General features: G+C 44.3%; 1 protein-coding gene across 8 annotated transcripts in view; it reads right to left on the bottom strand.

The window, feature by feature from the left end:
• The window catches only part of LDB2 (LIM domain binding 2), a 441,029-nt gene that overhangs the window by 9,930 nt on the left and 410,568 nt on the right, over window positions 1-20,531 (bottom strand). For all 8 annotated transcript variants that reach the window (XM_061145453.1, XM_061145455.1, XM_061145454.1 and 5 more), the window contains exon 6: window positions 1,632-1,755. In XM_061145453.1, coding sequence (XP_061001436.1) covers window positions 1,632-1,755 — 124 coding nt within the window. The remainder of the gene's footprint in view (window positions 1-1,631; window positions 1,756-20,531) is intronic.

Here is a 20,531-nt window from a genome sequence, read left to right as displayed (position 1 = left end):
CACTAACTTTGGCAAGTTCTGCTTTAAATCTCAGGCCTATTATATCAAATGGGAATAACAAGAAATATCTCATACCTCACAATAACCCTAGTGAGGATTCAATAAAAAAAAAAAGGAAAGGTCTGAGAGACTGTGATTTGTGACTGTTTTCATGCCATGCTATAAGCAGAGTGGCTTGATCAGTGTCTGGCATCTTGTAGGGGCTTGATAAATAGTTGCTGAGTTAATGACTGAATTAATGGATAATATATGAATTACGGGGCTTCCCTGGTGGCTCAGATGGTAAAGAATCTGCCTGCAATGCAGGAGGCCCCGGTTCAATCCCTGGGTCAGGAAGATCCCCTGGAGAAGGGAATGGCAACCCACTCCAGTGTTCTTGCCTGGAGAATCCCATGGACAGAGGAGCTTGGTGGGTGACAGTCCATGGGGTCACAAAGAGTTAGAGATAACTGAATGACTAACACACACACACACACACACACACACACACACACACAGTCATATAAATTACATGTGCATACATCAGGAAATAGAAGTCTTCAAGACCTGTAGTGAGTGAAATTTTTTCCCCATAAAACCTTATTGCTATTGAAAGAGAAAATAAGGCCAATTTAAGCACATTTAATATCTTTGAAAAATGATGTTCTAAATGTCGAAAATTCCCCTAAGATGGGGATGCAACTATTCTATATAAAGTAATGCTCATTTTCCCAGCTTTCTAAACATGTACTTGATTATATTGACTATATTCTCTTTATTTAAAACGCCTGGCCAATTACCAGTGGAAGGTGACCATTATATTTCATGATTCAGAAAGCTATGTCCCTCTTGTTAATAATTACTCTTCATAAAAATAATTTTTAGCGAATGGATACATTTTGCTTTTATGATCAATGAGGCTCAGCACACGCTTGGGAGTGAACATGTATTAGATAGAAAGACAATTAATGATGACTCGGAGCAGTAATTTCAGAACCCCAGCAGGAGACCACAGCATCTAAACTGCATCCTAGGGAAGTGGGAGAAATGGGGCCTTTTATGTATTCTTTTCATGATCAGAGTACCCTTTGATATTACGTATCTTTAAAAACGGCAAAACTTTCTCCCTCCCTCCTTCCCTTTCTTCCTCCATCTATTCCTTCCCCCCTCCCTCCCTTCCTTCTTTCTGTTTTCTGCCCACTCCCCCATTCTTCCTTTCTTCTTCCTTCTCCCCCTTTCTTTTCCTAATTTCTACCATTCTTCAAAGAACAAAGAAAACTAAAGTAAGCCATCAGCGGTCACCAGTCTTGTCTAGTGGAACGATCACTGGCCTGGGAGACAGCAAACCTTGGTTCTCATCTCGGCTTTATCAACATCTTCTCGGTAACATTAAAGAAATCAATTTCCTTCTATGAGTTTCATGTTCTCCTAAATCTAGCAAGTGAGGAGACTGTGGAGCACGGTCACTACATAGAAGAAGAATGCTCGTCCTTCACCAACTCAGTGTCTTTGGATTCAACATCAGGGTCAGAACATCCCTTATAAACTACTTTGCCTGATACGTTTACAATCACTCCCGTTTCCTCTCCCTTCATCCCCAGAAGAAGCCTCAGAAAAAGCATGTAGATGGAGAGTGAAGAGCGAGGTCTTACCTGGCGGTGCCACCATCCGCTGCCACTTCTGAAACAAGCAGGTCTTCAGGCAGTCCCGTGGACTGAGGTTGTAAGTTTTATGTCTGGACATCAGTTCTTGCATTGGTTCCAGTATTACACACAACTGCAAGGAGTTCAAAGACATCAGTGTTTCACTACTTGATAATATTATTTGCAATAAATAATATTAACAGCCGGAATCCATTTAGAAGCGTAAAGACACTTCTCTTCCCTCTCCCCCCAACCATTTTTTATTTTTTTCTGGTTAAGTGTGGAGGAAAAGAAATATTACCAACGCTTGATAATGCTCACTCTCTTTAGTATCATTTATAATACCATGTTACAGCTGAGTGTGATTTATATACACACACACATATTTACCCACATATTCTATACTGATGGTTGGGTGGATATATGCAGTTATATTCTGAAATTAAGTGATTCTCTCTGGTTAAAGAAAAAAGCTCTTTCATATAGCACAGCATGCTCAGATTTCTACTCTAATTTCCGTTGTTTTTCCTGTTTGCCTAACCACACACTGTGAGTTACAATGGCAGTTTATGTAGATTTTCTGTCAGTGAAATCATCATTCAAGCTTTTGAGAACAAAGTGGTAACTTCAAGTATGTTTTTCGATCCTAATTCTTATAAAAAACCGTGATGAACACGACTTCATTTTTATCCATGGACTCATTTGTATTTTACACAAGATGTGAAAATTGGCAACGTATATACTCCCACATATATCCAGTGTGGGGTTTTTGCTCTGGTTCTGTATGTGGCCACCCTTCTTGCTTCCTTTAGTTAGACCTTTCAGCTCTACTGCAGTCCAAGACATCTGACGACAAAGACTAGTGTATGAAATAAGAAGGTAAATCCAGTTAGCATTGCCCTGGACTTTTCTGAATTCCTTCTCAGTTGGGAGATCATCAGAACAGGTGCTGCACTGAGAGAGCTGATGCTGAGAGGGCAAAGACCACAGGTTGGAACAACGCGTCCACTGCTGTTGCAACAACAGCGGTACAAACACTGGCAATGCACCGGTGCACGCACGCGAAGTCTCTCCGGTCGTGTTTGATTCTTTGTGACCGCAAGGACTGTAGCCCAACAGGCTCCTCTGTCCGTGGGATTTCCCAGGCAAGAATGCTAGAGTGGGTTGCCATGCCCCGCTCCAGGGGATCTTTCCAACCCAGGGATTGAACCTGCATCTCTTACATCTCTTGCACTGGCAGGAGGGTTCTTTACCACTAGTATCACCCAGAAAGCCCTGGCAATGCACCTATCCATCCGTGTGAAAAGACGTCATTTTATTATGACAGACAGACGTTCAATCTCTGCCTTCATCTGCCCATCTTTTTTACTATCTCTTTCCCTTCTGTCGTGTCTCGTCTGAGTATTTCCCTAGAGGCCACACTTCTTATTGTCCACTGGGTTCCCTTGACCTGGAATTCTTTGCTCCTCTCCTCCTGGTTTACAACCACTCATCCTTGAAGTCAGAGTCCCTTCTTCTGTTATGCCTTCCTCCCCAGGACTGTGCACTTCTTCCCATGTGGGCTGAGCTGAATACCTCTCCAGCTCTCCATAGCACAAAGCTCTTTCTGCTCTATGAACTTATTTACATTTTGGAACCATCAGCTTCCAAGTCTCTTCTCCACTTGACTTTGAACTCTTTGGATGCTGAAATGAGACTATGTCTTTTATCTCTGTGTTCCTAGACTTGGCTCAAATGAATGGATGCATTGAAAGAGTGTTTCTCAGAAAGACGCGAGGACCTTTCTATGCCAATGTTCCTCAAAGTCTAAGGCACACTGCTATCAAAGTCAGATGAGTTGATTGTTAAAAATGCAGACTTCCAGGCTCTGCCTTTTCTGTTTTATGGAATCTGGAGATGGGACCCTGAATCTGCATTTAAAAAGAGCATTTCCTCATCTAATTCTGATAAGTATTACCCAAAGCTGAGAGCCACTGCCCTGCAAATGCTGGGTTATAGCAGAGATAAATACAGAAGCAAGCCATGCACAGATCTCCAGGGGGTTCCTGTTCAAATTTCTTTCTCTTCTCACTGCCCTTCCCCACTTTCCCTCTTCTCAAGTCTAAGCATGATAATAAAAATTGTCTTCATCTAGAAAAATTCCTTAGCCCTTCCTAGCTATCAATGACCTAAGCCAAACTCCATTAACTCAACTAACCCCACTCAAGGGCCAACTGTGATCTCCTTCCATTTGCAGTTTCTTCGGGAAAAGAGACTAAGATTTCAAAGCTTGAGTGACACAGGTACAGTGTGAGTCAAAAAGACAAAGTCACTAGGGCATCAGGCTGCAAACTAGTGAGATCTGGGTTAGTTCCTACCCATCTTCAATCTTGTCTATCTTCTTGTTTACTTGAGACCTTTTTGAAACCTTTTTGAAACAATAGACTGGTTCCAAATTGGGACAGGAGTACATCAAGGCTGTATATTGTCACCCTGCTTATTTAACTTATATGCAGAGTACATAATGAGAAATGCCGGGCTGGATGAAGCACAAGCTGGAATCAAGACTGCCGGGAGAAATATCAATAATCTCAGATACGTAGATGACACCACACTTATGGCAGAAAGTGAAGAGGAATTAAAAAGCCTCTTGATGAAAGTGAAAGAGGAGAGTGAAAAAGTTGACTTAAAACACAACATTCAAAAAACCAAGATCATAGCATCTGTCCCATCACTTCATGGCAAATAGATGGGGAAACAATGGAAACAGTGAGACACTTTATTTTCTTGGGCTCCAAAATTACTGCAGATGGTGACTATAGTCATGAAATTAAAAGACACTTGCTCCTTGGAAGAAAAGCTATGACCAACCTAGACAGAATATTAAAAAGCAGAGACATTACTTTGCTGACAAATATCCATCTAGTCAAAACTGTAATTTTTCCAGTAGTCATGTATGGATGTGAGAGTTGGGCTATAAAGAAAGCTGAGCACTGAAGAATTGATGCTGTTGAACTGTGGTGTTGAAGACTCTTGAGACTCCCTTGGACTGCAAGCAGATCCAACCAGTCCATCCTAAAGGAGATCAGTCCTGGGTGTTCATTGGAAGGACTGATGCTGAAGCTGAAACTCCAATACTTTGCCTACCCAATGCAAAGAACTGACTCATTGGAGAAGACCCTGATGCTGGGAAAGGTTGAAGGCAGGAGGAGAAGGGGATGACAGAGGATGAGATGGTTGGATGGCATCACCGACTTGATGGACATGAGTTTGAGCAAGGTCCAAGAGTTGGTGATGGACAGGGAGGCCTGGTGTGCTGCAGTCCATGGGGTCACAAACAGTCAGACATGACTGAGTGACTGAACTGAACTGAACTTGAAACCTAAAATGTTAATAAAGAAAAACCTGTGAAAGAGGGAGGGTTGCTATACATTTAAGTCCATATTCCAGTGTGTTTTCCTCTTCTAATAATTCTTTACTGGAAATCAAAATATGTGTGCAAATTATAGACACCCTCAGGTCTTCCCCTGTCGCTCATAGCAAACACAGGGAAAGGTTCTCCACATCCTCTCTCCACACAGAGATAAGACTGCATTATCCATCAAAGAACTACTGTTAGCTTCAGACAGGGTCAGAAGATATTTGCATCTATTATTAAGCTGGAACAGTAAGAAAAGCTTTCAGAGAAATTCCAAGGACTGGGAAAACTTTTTCTTTTAATTAAAAAATGTAAAGATTTTAAAACCATTTCCTTGTGGTCAATTCCCATTCTTGAGAAATTGATTTACAGTGGATATAAAATTTCATGGATGGAGTGGAACAAACATGGACTTCAAAACTGAGAGGTCTAGGTATAATCTTATCTTTGGCTGAAACACTTAATAATGCTGACACTCGGTTTCACCTGTAAAGCCATACATATCTCGGATATTTGAAAAAGTTGAGATGATACGTCTTGACACGTAAGTTCAACAAGCAGTAGGTATTATGATCATATATTAACAAGCACAGCGCAGATTGCAAAACAAACCACATTTCTTTTACATTAAATCAATAAGCATTTACTGAGTTTCCTCCTAAGTTTCAGGCACTCTGCTTAGGACATAACTATGAGAATAATATAATCTCGGTCCCCCAAATTCAGTCCCTTAAAAATGATTTTAAGTATATTAAGAACACTACCCTATGTGTGCACTTCACGCTGCTTAGAAAATCACATCTTCCTGAAGCAAACATTTTCATGATTACAAGTTAGATGGCAAATATGTTTATTATATGACAAGTTACCTATCTGGACCTGGAATGGGGGGGTCAGCGTTGAACATACTAAGAAATGGAAGAGTTGGATTTATCGTGAGAACTCAGAAGCTCATTTTCTCTTTCTTTTCCCCCCTTTCCTCTTGGGTTTTTGGGCAACACTTCTTTCAGGTGCTAATCCTCAGGATTTATCCCTTCCCCTTTCATGTAAAAATATCTTCCCATCGCTGTAACTCACCCCAGAGGAATTTGCATCTCTGAATACTAATCAGGAATCCCGAAAGCCATTTTTCTTCTGGCAGAGGGGTACCAGGCTGGGGAGGCAGCGCGCACCGCCCCTTATTCATGTATGCAAATGAGCCTTCCGTTCTGGGCGCCAAGTGGGCGCCTCTGCCCGGCTGCGTGCTGTAGGTGGCAGAACTAACTCAGACAAAAGCCTCCTTCTCAGGCAGCAAGCCAGTGCATCTTGGCAACAGCAGAAGCCTGAGGCCTTATGGAATGAGATCGGGAAGATGGTTCGTTGAGTAGGTTCCGGCAGTCACTCGCTAAATCCTTCTGGAGCCAGGATTCCTGTTATCCTTGAAGTCTCAGACCCCCTTGAGGATCTGGTGAAGGCTATGCAGCCTGTCTCCCAAATTTTGCACAAAATATTTGTAAGTTTATAAAAACCTCCTACATTGCCATCCATTGACTGTAGGTAAAGAGTCCCCAGTTTGTAATATACACGTAGAGATTATGCAAGAAACTATACAAGAAGTGACAGATTTCAAAGGTGCCTTTGCCCCCACCTTCCACACACCCCCACCCCCCCCTCCCCCAATCCAACCTCACATGCATGTTAATGGAACTGAGCAGAGTAGCAGAGTTCTCTGATTTTAAAGAACAATGTTATCTGCAAAGCTCTGTCTGCTATAAAGTTCCCAGTCCTGGTCTCCCTGCTTGGAAAGAAAAGATTCAGACAGCGACATTTGCAACACTGCATTAGCCTGCCTGAGTCTGCTTTCCACCTGCGGGGCTGCTGGAGCGGTGAAAGGATCTAAAATAGAAGCAGAGGCTAGGAAACTGAGACTCGATCCCGGGGCTCAGAAGAAGGGAACTTAAGAACAGAGAGACTAGTTTCCCCGACAGAGATGACGTCAACTGACTTCCTGACCAATGAACAGCCACCCAGAATCCGCGTCCCTCCTCCAGCCAATGAACTTGTGGCTGGAATGGGGCTGGCTACGGCATGCGGTTCCCAAGTTGCAGTTCCTCCACTGTTCCTGAATACACTGGATTTCTGGTCTTTTGAACTTGCCTCAGTTTACCTCTTTTTTTTTTTTTTTTTTAGGTTTCTCGAGGATACCAGGCGAATCCCAGGACATTGTGTGAGGGAACAGGAGTGAGCAAGGCCTGAGATCTCTCTGAATAGGAAGCCCCTAACCTGGTACTCATTGCCTGGTCCAGCTAGGATCCCAAAGAAAACCACTGCCCAGCCTGGCCAAGCTCTGAGGATGGCTTGGGCAGACTTAGTGAGAGTTTTAGGCTGGCCTTGCGCCCTCGACGCTTTCAATTTCATTTTCTGCGATTATGGCCCAGCAGTGACCCTCTGGTATGAAACCCAAACGTATAACCACAGCGATGACTTGCTGAGGGAATGAATGAATGGGTGGATGAATGAATGAATGTTGAACAGACATTGTGGCTAGATTTATAGCAAAGAGCCATTTGCTAGTGGCAGACAAATCAGGCATTGTCCTCTGGGCTTAGAGGTGATGAACTTGTCCATTTAATAGATAACTGATTGCCGTGTCTGTGCAGAATGCTTTGCATGTATATACATATACATGCATATATGCAATTACTACCTGTCGTGGCTGAGCTGGGTGATCTTAGCTCAGCCCCAGACTCCTGCCTTTTCATAGTAACAAAGTGAAAGTGAAGTTGCTCAGTCGTGTCCGACTGTGACCCTGTGGACTGTAGCCTACCAGGCTTCTCCGTCCATGGGATTTTCCCGGCAAGGGTACTGGAGTCAGTTGCTATTTCCTCCTCCAGGGGATCTTCCCGACCCAGGAATCGAACCTGAGTTTCCCGTCATAGTAACAAAGAGCCTACCAAATCTAGACAGCATGCCGTTTTGTTTTGTTTTCATCTAACAGTTCTCCCAGAGAAATTTGATTCTCCTTAGCCATACATAATTATACACCCATACTCTTTCTTTTTGCTGATCTCCTGATCTGAACCTGGGAATGGGTGGTGCTTATTAGAGTTGAAAATGAAATGAAATGTTAGTCGCTCAGTCATGTTGGACTCTTTGCAACCCCAATACTGTAGCCTGCTAGGCTCCTCTGTCCATGGGATTCTCCAGGCAAGAATACTGGAGTGGTTGCCATTCCTTCTCCAGGGGGACCTTCCTGACCCAGGGACTGAACCGGGGTCTCCTGCATTGCAGGCAGATTCTTCACCGTCTGAGCCACCAGGGAAGCCCTGCTGAGTTGGCGCTGGCTTAAAAAGCTGATACCTTGGGATTGGCCTTTGGCTAACTCCCAAAGTTGGGTCCTGACCACCAACATTTTATTTTATTTATTTATTTTTTTCTGATTTTATTTTATTTTTTTTTATTAGTTGGAGGCTAATTACTTCACAACATTTCAGTGGGTTTTGTCATACATTGATATGAATCAGCCATAGATTTACACATATTCCCCATCCCGATCCCCCCTCCCACCTCCCTCTCCACCCGATTCCTCTGGGTCTTCCCAGTGCACCAGGCCCGAGCACTTGTCTCATGCATCCCACCTGGGCTGGTGATCTGTTTCACCATAGATAATATACATGCTGTTCTCTCGAAACATCCCACCCTCGCCTTCTCCCACAGAGTTCAAAAGTCTGTTCTGTACTTCTGTGTCTCTTTTTCTGTTTTGCATATAGGGTTATCGTTACCATCTTTCTAAATTCCATATATATGTGTTAGTATGCTGTAATGTTCTTTATCTTTCTGGCTTACTTCACTCTGTATAAGGGGGTCCAGTTTCATCCATCTCATTAGGACTGATTCAAATGAATTCTTTTTAACAGCTGAGTAATATTCCATGGTGTATATGTACCACAGCTTCCTTATCCATTCATCTGCTGATGGGCATCTAGGTTGTTTCCATGTCCTGGCTATTATAAACAGTGCTGCGATGAACATTGGGGTGCACGTGTCTCTTTCAGATCTGGTTTCCTCAGTGTGTATGCCCAGAAGTGGGATTGCTGGGTCATATGGCAGTTCTATTTCCAGTTTTTTAAGAAATCTCCACACTGTTCTCCATAGCGGCTGTACTAGTTTGCATTCCCACCAACAGTGTAAGAGGGTTCCCTTTTCTCCACACCCTCTCCAGCATTTATTGCTTGTAGACTTTTGGATAGCAGCCATCCTGACTGGCGTGTAATGGTACCTCATTGAGGTTTTGATTTGCATTTCTCTGATAATGAGTGATGTTGAGCACCTTTTCATGTGTTTGTTAGCCATCTGTAAGTCTTCTTTGGAGAAATGTCTGTTTAGTTCTTTGGCCCATTTTTTGATTGGGTCATTTATTTTTCTGGAATTGAGCTGCAGGAGTTGCTTGTATATTTTTGAGATTAATCCTTTGTCTGTTGCTTCATTTGCTATTATTTTCTCCCAATCTGAGGGCTGTCTTTTCACCTTACTTATAGTTTCCTTTGTAGTGCAAAAGCTTTTAAGTTTCATTAGGTCCCATTTGTTTAGTTTTGCTTTTATTTCCAATATTCTGGGAGGTGGGTCATAGAGGATCTTGCTGTGATTTATGTCGGAGAGTGTTTTGCCTATGTTCTCCTCTAGGAGTTTTATAGTTTCTGGTCTTACATTTAGATCTTTAATCCATTTTGAGTTTATTTTTGTGTATGGCTGACCACCAACATTTTAATTCAGTCTTTCTGGATGATGGATGACATGCTCTGAGCTTGAACCACCTACTGTTTGTATATAGGTTCACCCAGGGTCACGGTGATCACAGCAGCTTAGGCCATTGCTCATGTTGTTCTTGCCTTAAAGAACTTCTTCCCTCCTTCTCAGTCATCTTAATGGGATATTGGCAAGCTACAGCCAGTGGCTTTACTGTGACCAAGCTTTTGTATTGTCCTGAGCTGCTTCTATGTTGCAACACTACAGTTGAATAAGTACAACAGAGTCTATGTGACCCATAAACTCCCAAAATATGTACCATCTGGCCATTCACAGAAAGGTGAATGCTAACTCCTTTCCTAGACCAATGCTACTCAAAGGAGGTGCTCTGCAAACCATTTGTTATGTATCCTCGAAGGGATAAGGAGCTTGAGGCAGGGCATAACTCAGTTCATTGCTTCCTTCATTAAAAAAGTCTTGTGTCAAAAAATGTCAGATGAACTAAACAATGTATTCAATAAAGTGGTTGATTTACATTCTAGAGCGAGCTCCTTCTTTTGGTGTGGATCACTAAAGAGTTTGCAGTCTGGCCCTGTCGGCAAACCATATTTGATTCACACCAGTATGACTATTAAGGTTCTGCAAGGTCCAGCCCAGAGCTAACATCTGTCTCTGACCATCCTCACTCACAAAGGCCTCTTACATCTGCAGCACTTATTACTAATCTATGTACATCCCAGAGTTTATGTTTGCATTGGGAATTTTCCCTTCTTGTGGATTTGTTTCATCATCTTATCTATAGTAAGCCCTAGTCTACTTTTCTCTCCCTTTTATTTAACACGGTATTAGGCATACTCAAATATTTGTTGAGTCATACCTTAATAATCACTGTGGAATATCTAACCTATGTCTGTCTCTGGAGTATGTACCTGCCACATATTATACCATTAACCCTCACCACTTCCTGCTCCACTTATAACAGGTGAGAAAACTCAGAGATTCAAAGCCATTAAGTCACCCAGAGTTGATATTAAAGAGTGTGATTCTTATAATGTATCCAAGCTTATATAACCATTTGAAGGGCAGAAAAGAGGTTCACAGTCAAGTTTGCCTGACTCCAGCCCTGCACTCTTAACTCATTACTGCTCTGCTGTCTACCTCTCTGATTACGAATGGCCTAAGTCTCTGCTAAGACACCAAGTTCCAAGGCTTTCTTTGTCTTTTATTTTTTTTTTTCTCTGTCTTTTATATTGTTCCTTGCACATGGTATTGTGCAAGGAATACTGCACACGGAGAGATGTGTCTATACGGAGACAAGGGTGATACAGAGGGGTGTAGGCTTTGGTGCCAGATTCATATGGATTCAAACCCATGTGTCTGCCATTTACTACTAGCTGTGTGTTCTTCGCCAAGAATTTCAGCCTCTCTGAATTGCAATTTCCTCATCTGTAAAATGGGGACACTGACGCTTGTCTCTGAAGATGTGTAAGATGTGTAAGAATACATGTAAATCCTTAATGCAATGCCTGGACTGAGGTAGGTACTCAAAAGATGGAAATTGACATTATGATAAATACTGGCTGCATCTGTGGTGCAGTCCCACGGAGCCAATAGATCAATGTGTGATGTGATTGGTTAGCTAGTTGGGGAAGTAAATCACCTTGTTTCCTTGAGACTTAGGGGCTCTAGATGCTCCAAGGGATGGTAATCAGGCCAATGGTACATGGAAATTTAGTAGCTAATGTCTCTGATGATTGGGCTTCCCTGGTGGCTTAGACAGTAAAGAATCCACCTGCAATGCAGGAGACTCGGGTTCGATTCCTGGGTCTGGAAGGTCCCCTGGAGAACGGAATGGCTATCCACTCCAGGATGCTTAGGGCTTCCCTGGTGGCTCAGATGGTAAAGAATCTGCCTGCAGTGCAGGAGACCCAGGTCTCTGATAATAACCCATTTTTAGCGATAAATACAAAATGTTCAAATCCACAGACCAGAGTCCTTTTTTCTTTTCTGTCTCCCCCAGTAACTTACTCTTCTGGGTAACTCTGAATTAGAAAGATATCAGAGGATGGGGGAGGGCTGGTTAAGAACAAGTTCTTATCTAAGGGTGAAGGAGCCTCTCCTAATTAAGAAACACAGCACAAAAAGAGATCTCATATAAAACAATAGAAAAAAATATAACTTACAGAATCTAGAAGGAAACAAAACAAGCAGATAATTCCCCTAGAAACAGATAAGAATGAATAACAGGCAGCCACAGGAGTAAAACCCACTCTGCCTTCAAGGATGAAAACCGGGGGGCGGGGGGGGAAGGCTTTCCCTGAGAAGCTGTGCAATTCCAAAACATCAGATTATGATTTGGGTTTATTTCCTGATAGGATTAAAGGTAGATTGATTGTCAAATTCAAAACATCCTCTTTTTTTTTTTATCTGAAGATTCAACCAGGGGAGCCTTTGCCTTTTCTCAATTGTTTTTCAAATTGATTACTCAGGGAAGTTATCACGTTTGCCGGAGATGGGCAGCTCTCTGCAGGCTCCGTCAGCGAAGGGGGTACAGAGGACCCGCGCCGGCCTTGGAGGGATGGGAGGGACGGTCCTCTGCCTGAGCAAGGACTCACGCATGTGCATTTCAGAATCTGTGCCTTGACCTCAATTTTGAGGCCATGAGGAAGGATGCCTGTACGTGACCACGGAGGCCACTGGTTGCTTTTCTGACCCACCCTCAGGGGAGAAGCGCTGGGTTATTTTCCTGAGCTGCAGAGCCAAGCTCAGGGCTGGTTTCTGCTGTACTAGTCAGGCCCATGATGAGATGGGTCAAGATTTCGAATGTTTATTCTCTTTCCTTCCGACCCATGGACTGAATCCCTCCACCCCGTCAGTCGGTCTGGGCACCCCTTCCACGTTGCTCTGGTCATTTGTCTTCTTGTCTTTAGACCCACCCATTCCTCCCCGCTCTCCCGCAGAGGACAGACCTCTGCATATTATTTCCCAGCTGCTTTTGCCAACTGGCCTCGAGTGAGGTTGGGCCAGTTGAAGGAAGCACGGGAGCCTGGGGGGAAGTGGGTTGAGCTATTTAAGTGGGGCTGCCATAACCGAGGAAGGCAAACCGGGTGGCTTAAAAGAACAGAAACGTATTCCTTCTCAGTTCTGGCGGGCGGAAATCTGAAATCAAGGTGATAGCAGGGCTGTGCTCCCCCTGAATTTTCTAGGGAAGAAGCTCTCCTCGCGTCTTCCATCTTCCGTTGGCTCTGGCTATCCTTGCTGCTCTTCGGCTTCAGGTTCCAGGCCTGCAACCTCTGCTTCTGTCTTGCCTGGCCTTCCCTCGCCCCGTGTCTCTGTATTCTTTCCTCTCCTTACCAACGCATTAGTCACTGGATTTCCAAACAGTCACTTCCTGAGGTGGGAGATAAACATGGGTGTTGGGGGAACATCGCTCATGGGACGGCATGGGTCAAGGTAAGTCAGCGTGTTTCTTGTCCTTTCTGTGGTTCAGATGGCCTCTCCAAGGTCCAAGCTGTCACCAAGGTCCACGATGGTCCCAACTTCTCCCAGGTGGCCTGACAGGAACCCTCTTGCCTTTCTTCCCGGGAGGACAGTAAATAGACTTACGGCTGCCTCATCTTCCCCTGGTGCCGTATTATATCTCTATTAAATTGCCTGCTGTGAGTTTTGTTTTCCTGGATAGATTCCGATTGGCATTCATGGTTTGTCAGACATCAGACCATATCTAAAAGGTGTGTTCTTGCCTGGAAAATTCCACGGACAGAGGAGCCTGGCGGGCTGTAGTCCGTGGTTCCCCTGAGTCGGGCATGGCTGAGTGACCGGGCACAAAAAGGTGTGCGGAAGCATCCCACGTAGGGGTTAAGCATGCATCTGTGTCTCTGGTTCAAATCACAGCTACTTCGTGGTTGGACGACCTTGGGTGGGTTACTCAAGCGCTTGGTGTTTGAACTTCTCCATTGGCAAAGACAGGGTAACAATGGTATCTAACTAACTAGGATATTAGGAGAAACAAGAAAATCCATGTAAAGTGGATTTCCTTAGGTTCTAACATATGGAAAGTGTTTTCTAGATGTGTTTATTATGATGGGGCTGATCATCGGTCTGTGAGGCAGGGGCTTCATGGAAGACATCTGGAAACTTGTCAGAACACACCTAGTAAAATTTAATGGGCATTCTCTGCTCAGTATATTAGACTGGCTGAAAAGTTTGTTTGGGTTTCTCTGTACTGTCTTACGGAAAAACTTGAACAGACTTTTTGGCCAGCCCAATGTATACACATATATACACACAAGTTAATTACTAGATCTTGGTGATACAACGGATGTTTAAAACGTTCAGTCAGCATGCCTTTTCTATAAATAACTTGTTCTGACCACTGAGCCTTGGCCACACGTATCATATTCATGTGTTCTACTAGCATCTCTAAATCTGAGGGCACAGGAGCTGGAATGTTTCCAAAGGAAAGAGATGACATCTGCCTGGAACTACCCCACGATCATTAATAAATATCTAATGAGTGTGCTGTCGGTTACCTATAGGGCTATGAGAAAATTTTAGGTACATTTTAAAAAATTCTTGTTGAGCAATTATTGCACCCTCAGATGAACCAGGGGGCCTCCCAGGTGGTTCAATGGTAAAGAAACACCGGCCAATGCAGGAGACGCGGGTTTGATCCCTGGGTCGGAAAGATGCCCTGGAAAAGGAAATGGCAACCCGATCCAATATTCTTGTCAGGAGAATTCTGTGGACAGAGGAGCCTGGTGGGCTACCGTCTACGGGGTCACAAAGAGTTGGACACGACTGAGCAGCTGAACACATACACACAAGCCCTGAAAATAAAGGTCAGCGGCTCAGAATTACTCTAAGAGTCTCTTTATTGTCTGTCACTACGTTAGGGTTCTCCAGAAAAATACACAGAACTAATAGGAGATAAGGGTGAGTGTGTGCATGTATTGTAAGGAACTGGTCACATGACTGTGGTGGTTAGCAAGTCTGAAATACAGTTTCCAGAGCTGAAATCTTAGGCAGGAGTTAAAGCTTCCGTCTCGAGATGGAATTCCCTCTTCTCCAGGAAACCGCAGTTTTGTTTTTAAGAACTTTGACTGATTGGATGAAGCTCACCCAACAGTAATCTATTTCACTTAAAGTCAACTGAGGGCTGTTGTTGTTCAGTCGCGAAGCCGTGTCAGACTCTTTGTGACCCCATGGACTGCAGCACACTAGGCGTCCCTGTCCTTCACTGTCTCCTGGAGCTTGCTCAAACTCATGTCCATTGAGACAGTGATGCCATCCAACCATCTCATCCTCTGTTGCCCCCTTCTCCTCCTGCCTTCAGTCTGAGGGCTGGATGATCACCAAAGCCAACCAGATGCAAATAAATTTACAGCAAACCCTAGATTAGCCTTTGATTAAATAACTGGTACCATAGCTAATCTGAGCTGAAATGTGACTCCCTCAAATTCTTACATTGATGTCTTAACCCCCATTGTGACTATATTTGGAGACAGGGCTTTAGGAGGTCAATAAGGTTAAATGAACTCATAAGAGTGGGGTCCAAATCTGACAGATTGGTGGCCTTGTAAGAGGAGGAAGAGACATCACAGATATCTTTCTCTCTCCATGTCTACCATGGACAACGAAGCAAGAGGGAAGTCCTCTGCAAATCAGGAAGAGAGCTCTCAGCAGAAAGGGAACCCTGCCAGACCTTGATCTTGGGCTTTCCAGTTTCTAGAACTGTAAGAAAATAGATTTCTATTGGTTAAACCACATAGTCTGTGGTATTTTGTTAAGGCAGCGTGACTATCTTAGGTCTGCCTGAAAGACACAGAGAACTATCATAGCTTCCCCACTACACTGCAAGGAAGTGGAGACCTGGGATATAATATAATAAAAATTATTTTATTTAAAAAAATAATACCTAGTACCAAGTTACTCCTCCGCTTTGCTTCAGGGCAGAGCGGCTGGGAGGTTTTGTTGCCTGGAAGCAGCTCCCAGGCAGGCAGGCAGGCACTCCACAGACAGTTGTGCCCTGGGTGCCCAGGACCAAGAGAGACAAGTCCACATGCCCACCCCGACTGGATGGAACCCAGCCGTCCTCCCAGACAGTGGCTGTGGGAATGCTGCCCCAAACCCCACAATGCAACACTGTCTTTAACAGCCTCGTGGGTATTTACAACAGGGCAGGAGGGAAGGGTATGCATGCAGTTAACGCTCAAGCGGGTTTTAACTGCACAAGCAGATAGCCGTGTTCCTTGCAACCTGTGACTGACAACTCCCAAGGACCAAGTCAGAATTCCCCCACCCACACTATTGAGATTATAAGGCCTCATTCATAAACACCCATGCATAAACATTGCCTCAGCACAACTGCAGTTTCTCAGTTCCCAGGGGAAAATAACCAACACGTGCAAATACCACGTCCTTCCAGTGAGGGGCCGCGGCACTCAGCTCAGTCCTCAGTTGTGTCCGACTCTCTGCAACCCCATGAACCGCAGCACACCAGGCCTCCCTGTCCATCAGCAACTCCTGGAGTTTACGCAAACTCATGTCCATTGAGTCGGTGATGCCGTCCAACCATCTCACCCTCTGTCGTCCCCTTCTCCTCCTGCCTTCAATCTTTCCCAGCATCAGGATCTTTTCAAATGAGTCAGCTCTTCGCATCAGGTGACCAAAGTATTGGAGTTTCAGCTTCAACATCAGTCCTTCCAATGAACACCCAGGACTGATCTCCTTTAGGATGGACTGGTTGGATCTCCTTGCAGTCCAAGGAACTCTCAAGAGTCTTTTCCAACACCACAGTTCAAAAGCATCGATTCTTCAGCACTCAGCTTTCTTTATAGTCCAACTCTCACATCCATACATGACCACTGGAAAAATCATAGCCTTGACTAGACAGACCTTTGTTGGCAAAGTAATGTCTCTGCTTTTTAATATGCTGTCTAGGTTGTTCATAATTTTCCTTCTAAGGAGTAAGTGTCTTTTAATTTCATGGCTGCAGTCACCATCTGCAGTGATTTTGGAGCCCACTCCTCTTAAAGAACTACATTCTAGTGAAGGAGACGGATACATTTTAAAAGAAAAGATATGTGTTAGTGAGGAGTACCAAAGAGAGAAAAAAATCAAGGAAGGTGGAAAATTTGGACATTTTGGCTAAAGTCACTGTGCTTGGAAGATTCATAGCTCTGCAGAGTCTCATGGCTTAAACTCTTGGATGTGTGAATATGTCAGGTTATGGCAAAGGGAATTAAAGTTGGTAATCAGTTGACCTTGAGATGGAGAGAGTAGTCTGAATTATCTAGATGGGTCCAATTTATTTAAAAAATTAAAAAAAAATTTATTGGCCTATATTTGGAGTATTTGGGCTTCCCAGATGGCACTAGAAAAAGAACGCACCAGCCAATGCAGGAGACATAAGAGATGCGGGTTGAACACCCCTGGGAAGATCCCCTGGAGAAGGAAATGGCAATCCACCCCAGTATTCTTGCCTGGAGAATCCCATGGACAGAGGAGCCTGGTGGGCTACAGTCCATGGTCGCAAACAGTCAGACATGACTTATCGAATAAACCAACACCCCCCACTCTCTTCATTTGCATCTCTATTCCTGCCCTGCAAATAGGTTCATCTGTACCACTTTTCTAGATTCCACATATATGCATTAATATACAATGCTGGTTTTTCTCTTTCTCACTCCTTTTAATCCTAGACTCTGACAGGATCACAGCCAATAGCAGGTACTTGATAAACATCTAATTGAAGATAGGGATTATTCCAAAGTCCACATTCCTTCTACCACCCTCCTCTGCTGTTGCAAAGTTATGCCTTCCTTGAGCACACCGGTTTTGAAATCAAGATTGATTTAAAAAGCATCCTGCCAAGGGCGCTCTCCTGGGGCCAGCATTGGGCTCCCAGTGCCTCTGTGACCTCCCTGGAACCTGTGGCTCCCAGCGGTATCTTTCGGAAGCAGCCTGGGAAGTGACGATTTTCTGGTCTCCCGCTCTCTTCGCTATCTGGCGTGAAGTTTCAGAATGACATTTCCTTCCTCTTAATTTCTCCAAAAGGCCAACAACACGTTATTCAGGAGTCCTCCGTCCAATCCTAACACCCGATGCATCTGATAGGCAAGCTGCTCGCTTTTTCTGTTTGTGCCGCGGGGACACCTTATTGCTCCTCCCGCACCTCGAGTTTCCATTATGAAATGCATCTCCTATCACTCTTCACCTGTGTCCTTGGCGGCTCCCTCTGGTTCACGTGGCTTCTCAAACACTATTCGTCCTGTTCAAGTTCTTCGGGGTCCAAAATAAATCATCGCCTTGTCACCCAGACTTGCACGTGCCCCACTGGCGCGCTGCTGCGTAGACAGATGGACGTATGCAAACCAGGGATGCGGTTTAGGAGAGCCATACTCTTGGAATAACTTTTATCTGGGAGTCTTCTGTCCAAGAGTTACCCAGAGGGAAGCGGTTTTACATCACCTAAGGAAACATGCCAACGGATCGTTTTTTCTGAGGACAGTTGGCAGTTCAAACAATGAGGGAAAGCAGAAGAGCACCTAAGGTGAGCACCGCACAGTTTTCATTTAGGAATGACAGGCTCTAATAAAAGGTTTTTTTTTAAGGTTTCATTCTGGCTTAGCGTGATCCTCTTGGGCACTAAAAATAAACAGATTATACAGAGCTAGGGTTCTGGGGAAAAAAAAATCAGCTTCCTCTACTGCCCTCCTTTTTATCCTCCCAACTTTCCTTTTTCATTTTTTTCTTTTAATTTTCAGTATGCCAAAAATAAGGTTTTCAGGAGCATAAGAAATTATGGATTTCAGGCATCACAATATGTTCTCCAGGTACACACACACACACACACACACACACACATGCCTATATGCACACACACACACACAGTGTACACTTACATACACGCATACACACACATGCATACACAGTGATATGGAATATACACAAACACACACTTACCCGCATACACACATGCACACACATGTGCACATATATGTGATACACACACATACACATCCTTTCAGGTTTCTACACCACGGCTAAAGCACAAACGCAGTGTTTTTCACAGGACTGGTGCTATTTTTAGACTAAATTATGGGAAGTCTGCAGCACTAGTAAATGGACAAGAAGCACAGAACCCCAGTGCATGGTAACACACCAACATGAAAGCTAGCCTGGCCTTCAGCCAATGAACTGTGGTTAGATGCTGTAGCAATGGAAGTAAGGACACCACTTACAAAGGAGTGACTAATAAGCTGACAAACTCCCAGGCATTTATTTCCTGTTCTTTAGTGCTAGCAATATTCACAGTAGCATGTTTTCATCTTTATTAGTAAAACCTCCCAGCCGGGTCCTCTTTGGCATGTTCATGGAGGGTTTCTTAACTCGGCTGCAAATTGTTCGGAGAGGTGAACATGTGATGAACATTCCTTTTTCTTTGTCACCCTAACAGAACTTGTGTGTTTCTCTGTCTCCACGACAGGTGGCATCGAACAATACCGTTATGTTTTCCCAAACTTGACACGAGCAGAAATCTTTTCCGACAGAGGGATTAGCATCTGCTGGTAACTGACTCATGGCCACTGAGTGCAACTTCCTGGGTCACGTTTGTTTCAGGGAAATTCTGTCCTTCTTGGTGGCATCTGCCCCCTCTGTGGTCACGTTGACTTTCTTTGGAGGTCAACCCCTTTTGGGGGCTTCCCAGGTGGCGGTCCTGCCAGTGCAGGAGACGTGAAAGACAAGGTTTGACCCCTGGGTCGGGAAGATCCCCTGGAGGAGGAAATGGCAACCCACTCCAGGATTCTTGCCTGGAGAATCCCATGGACGGAGGAGCCTGGAGGGCTATAGCATATGAGGTCGCAAAAGAGTCGGACATGACTGAGCCCTGAGCACCAGCTGGTTAATCGTCTCCAACGCCCTCTTTGGGATAAACCGATGATATTAGTCATCAGGGAAGATGATGCAAAATGATGTAATGAAAAATTATGGGACGGAATGAGGGTGATCAACTTCTTCACCTGGGACAGACCCAAATTTTAAGACCAGAAGTCCCGCATCCCGAAAACTGCTCAGTCCCACTCAAAGTGGGGTGTTTGTTACCCCAGATGGTAGAGTCACCAGCTTGAGCAAAGGAAACCTGGAGGGGCTGGGGCGTGAAGTCAGACCCTGTTCCAAATTCCAGTGGCCCCTGTCAGCTCAGTGACCCTGGGTGACCCTTTAACCTCCTCAAGCCTCTGTGTTTACAAAATGGGGTGAATGCCTAGTCTTAGGTTGCTGTGAGGTTTAAGTCACGTTAGATATTTAAGTTGTAGAACACCATGCCCTCGTCCCTTCCCACTGCCACAGTCATTTCTGAAGTTATAAAAGCATCACGTCAGCAAAAATAAAAATAACTGCTACCTCATCTGTTGGATGAGACAAGGCCAAATCTGCACATACAGGGAATAATGAACTGTATCTGTCTAAAATAGATAGCTAATAAGGACCTGCTGTCTAACACAAGGGACTCTACTCAATATTCTGCAGTGATCTACATGGGGAAAGAATCTAGTGGATATATGTAGATGTATAACCAAGTCACTTTGCCACACACCTGAAACTCACATACATACAGAGAGAGAGAGAGAGAGAGAGAGAAATAACAAACTTCACAGCCAGGGTTGGGGGGCTCTTAGGTGGTTTGTGATGGGCTCTCGGAAGTGGGTTCTAGAAATGTGACAGCAAACGACACAGTCGAATCATGCTGTCCATGGTGGTCCCTTCCTCTTAGCTCCCGTGCG

This window comes from Dama dama, chromosome 6, assembly GCF_033118175.1.
Source record: "Dama dama isolate Ldn47 chromosome 6, ASM3311817v1, whole genome shotgun sequence".
NCBI classification, from domain to species: Eukaryota; Metazoa; Chordata; class Mammalia; order Artiodactyla; family Cervidae; genus Dama; species Dama dama.
The sequence above is the reverse complement of the archived record's forward strand: the minus strand, read 5'-3'. Positions and strand labels throughout refer to the sequence as shown.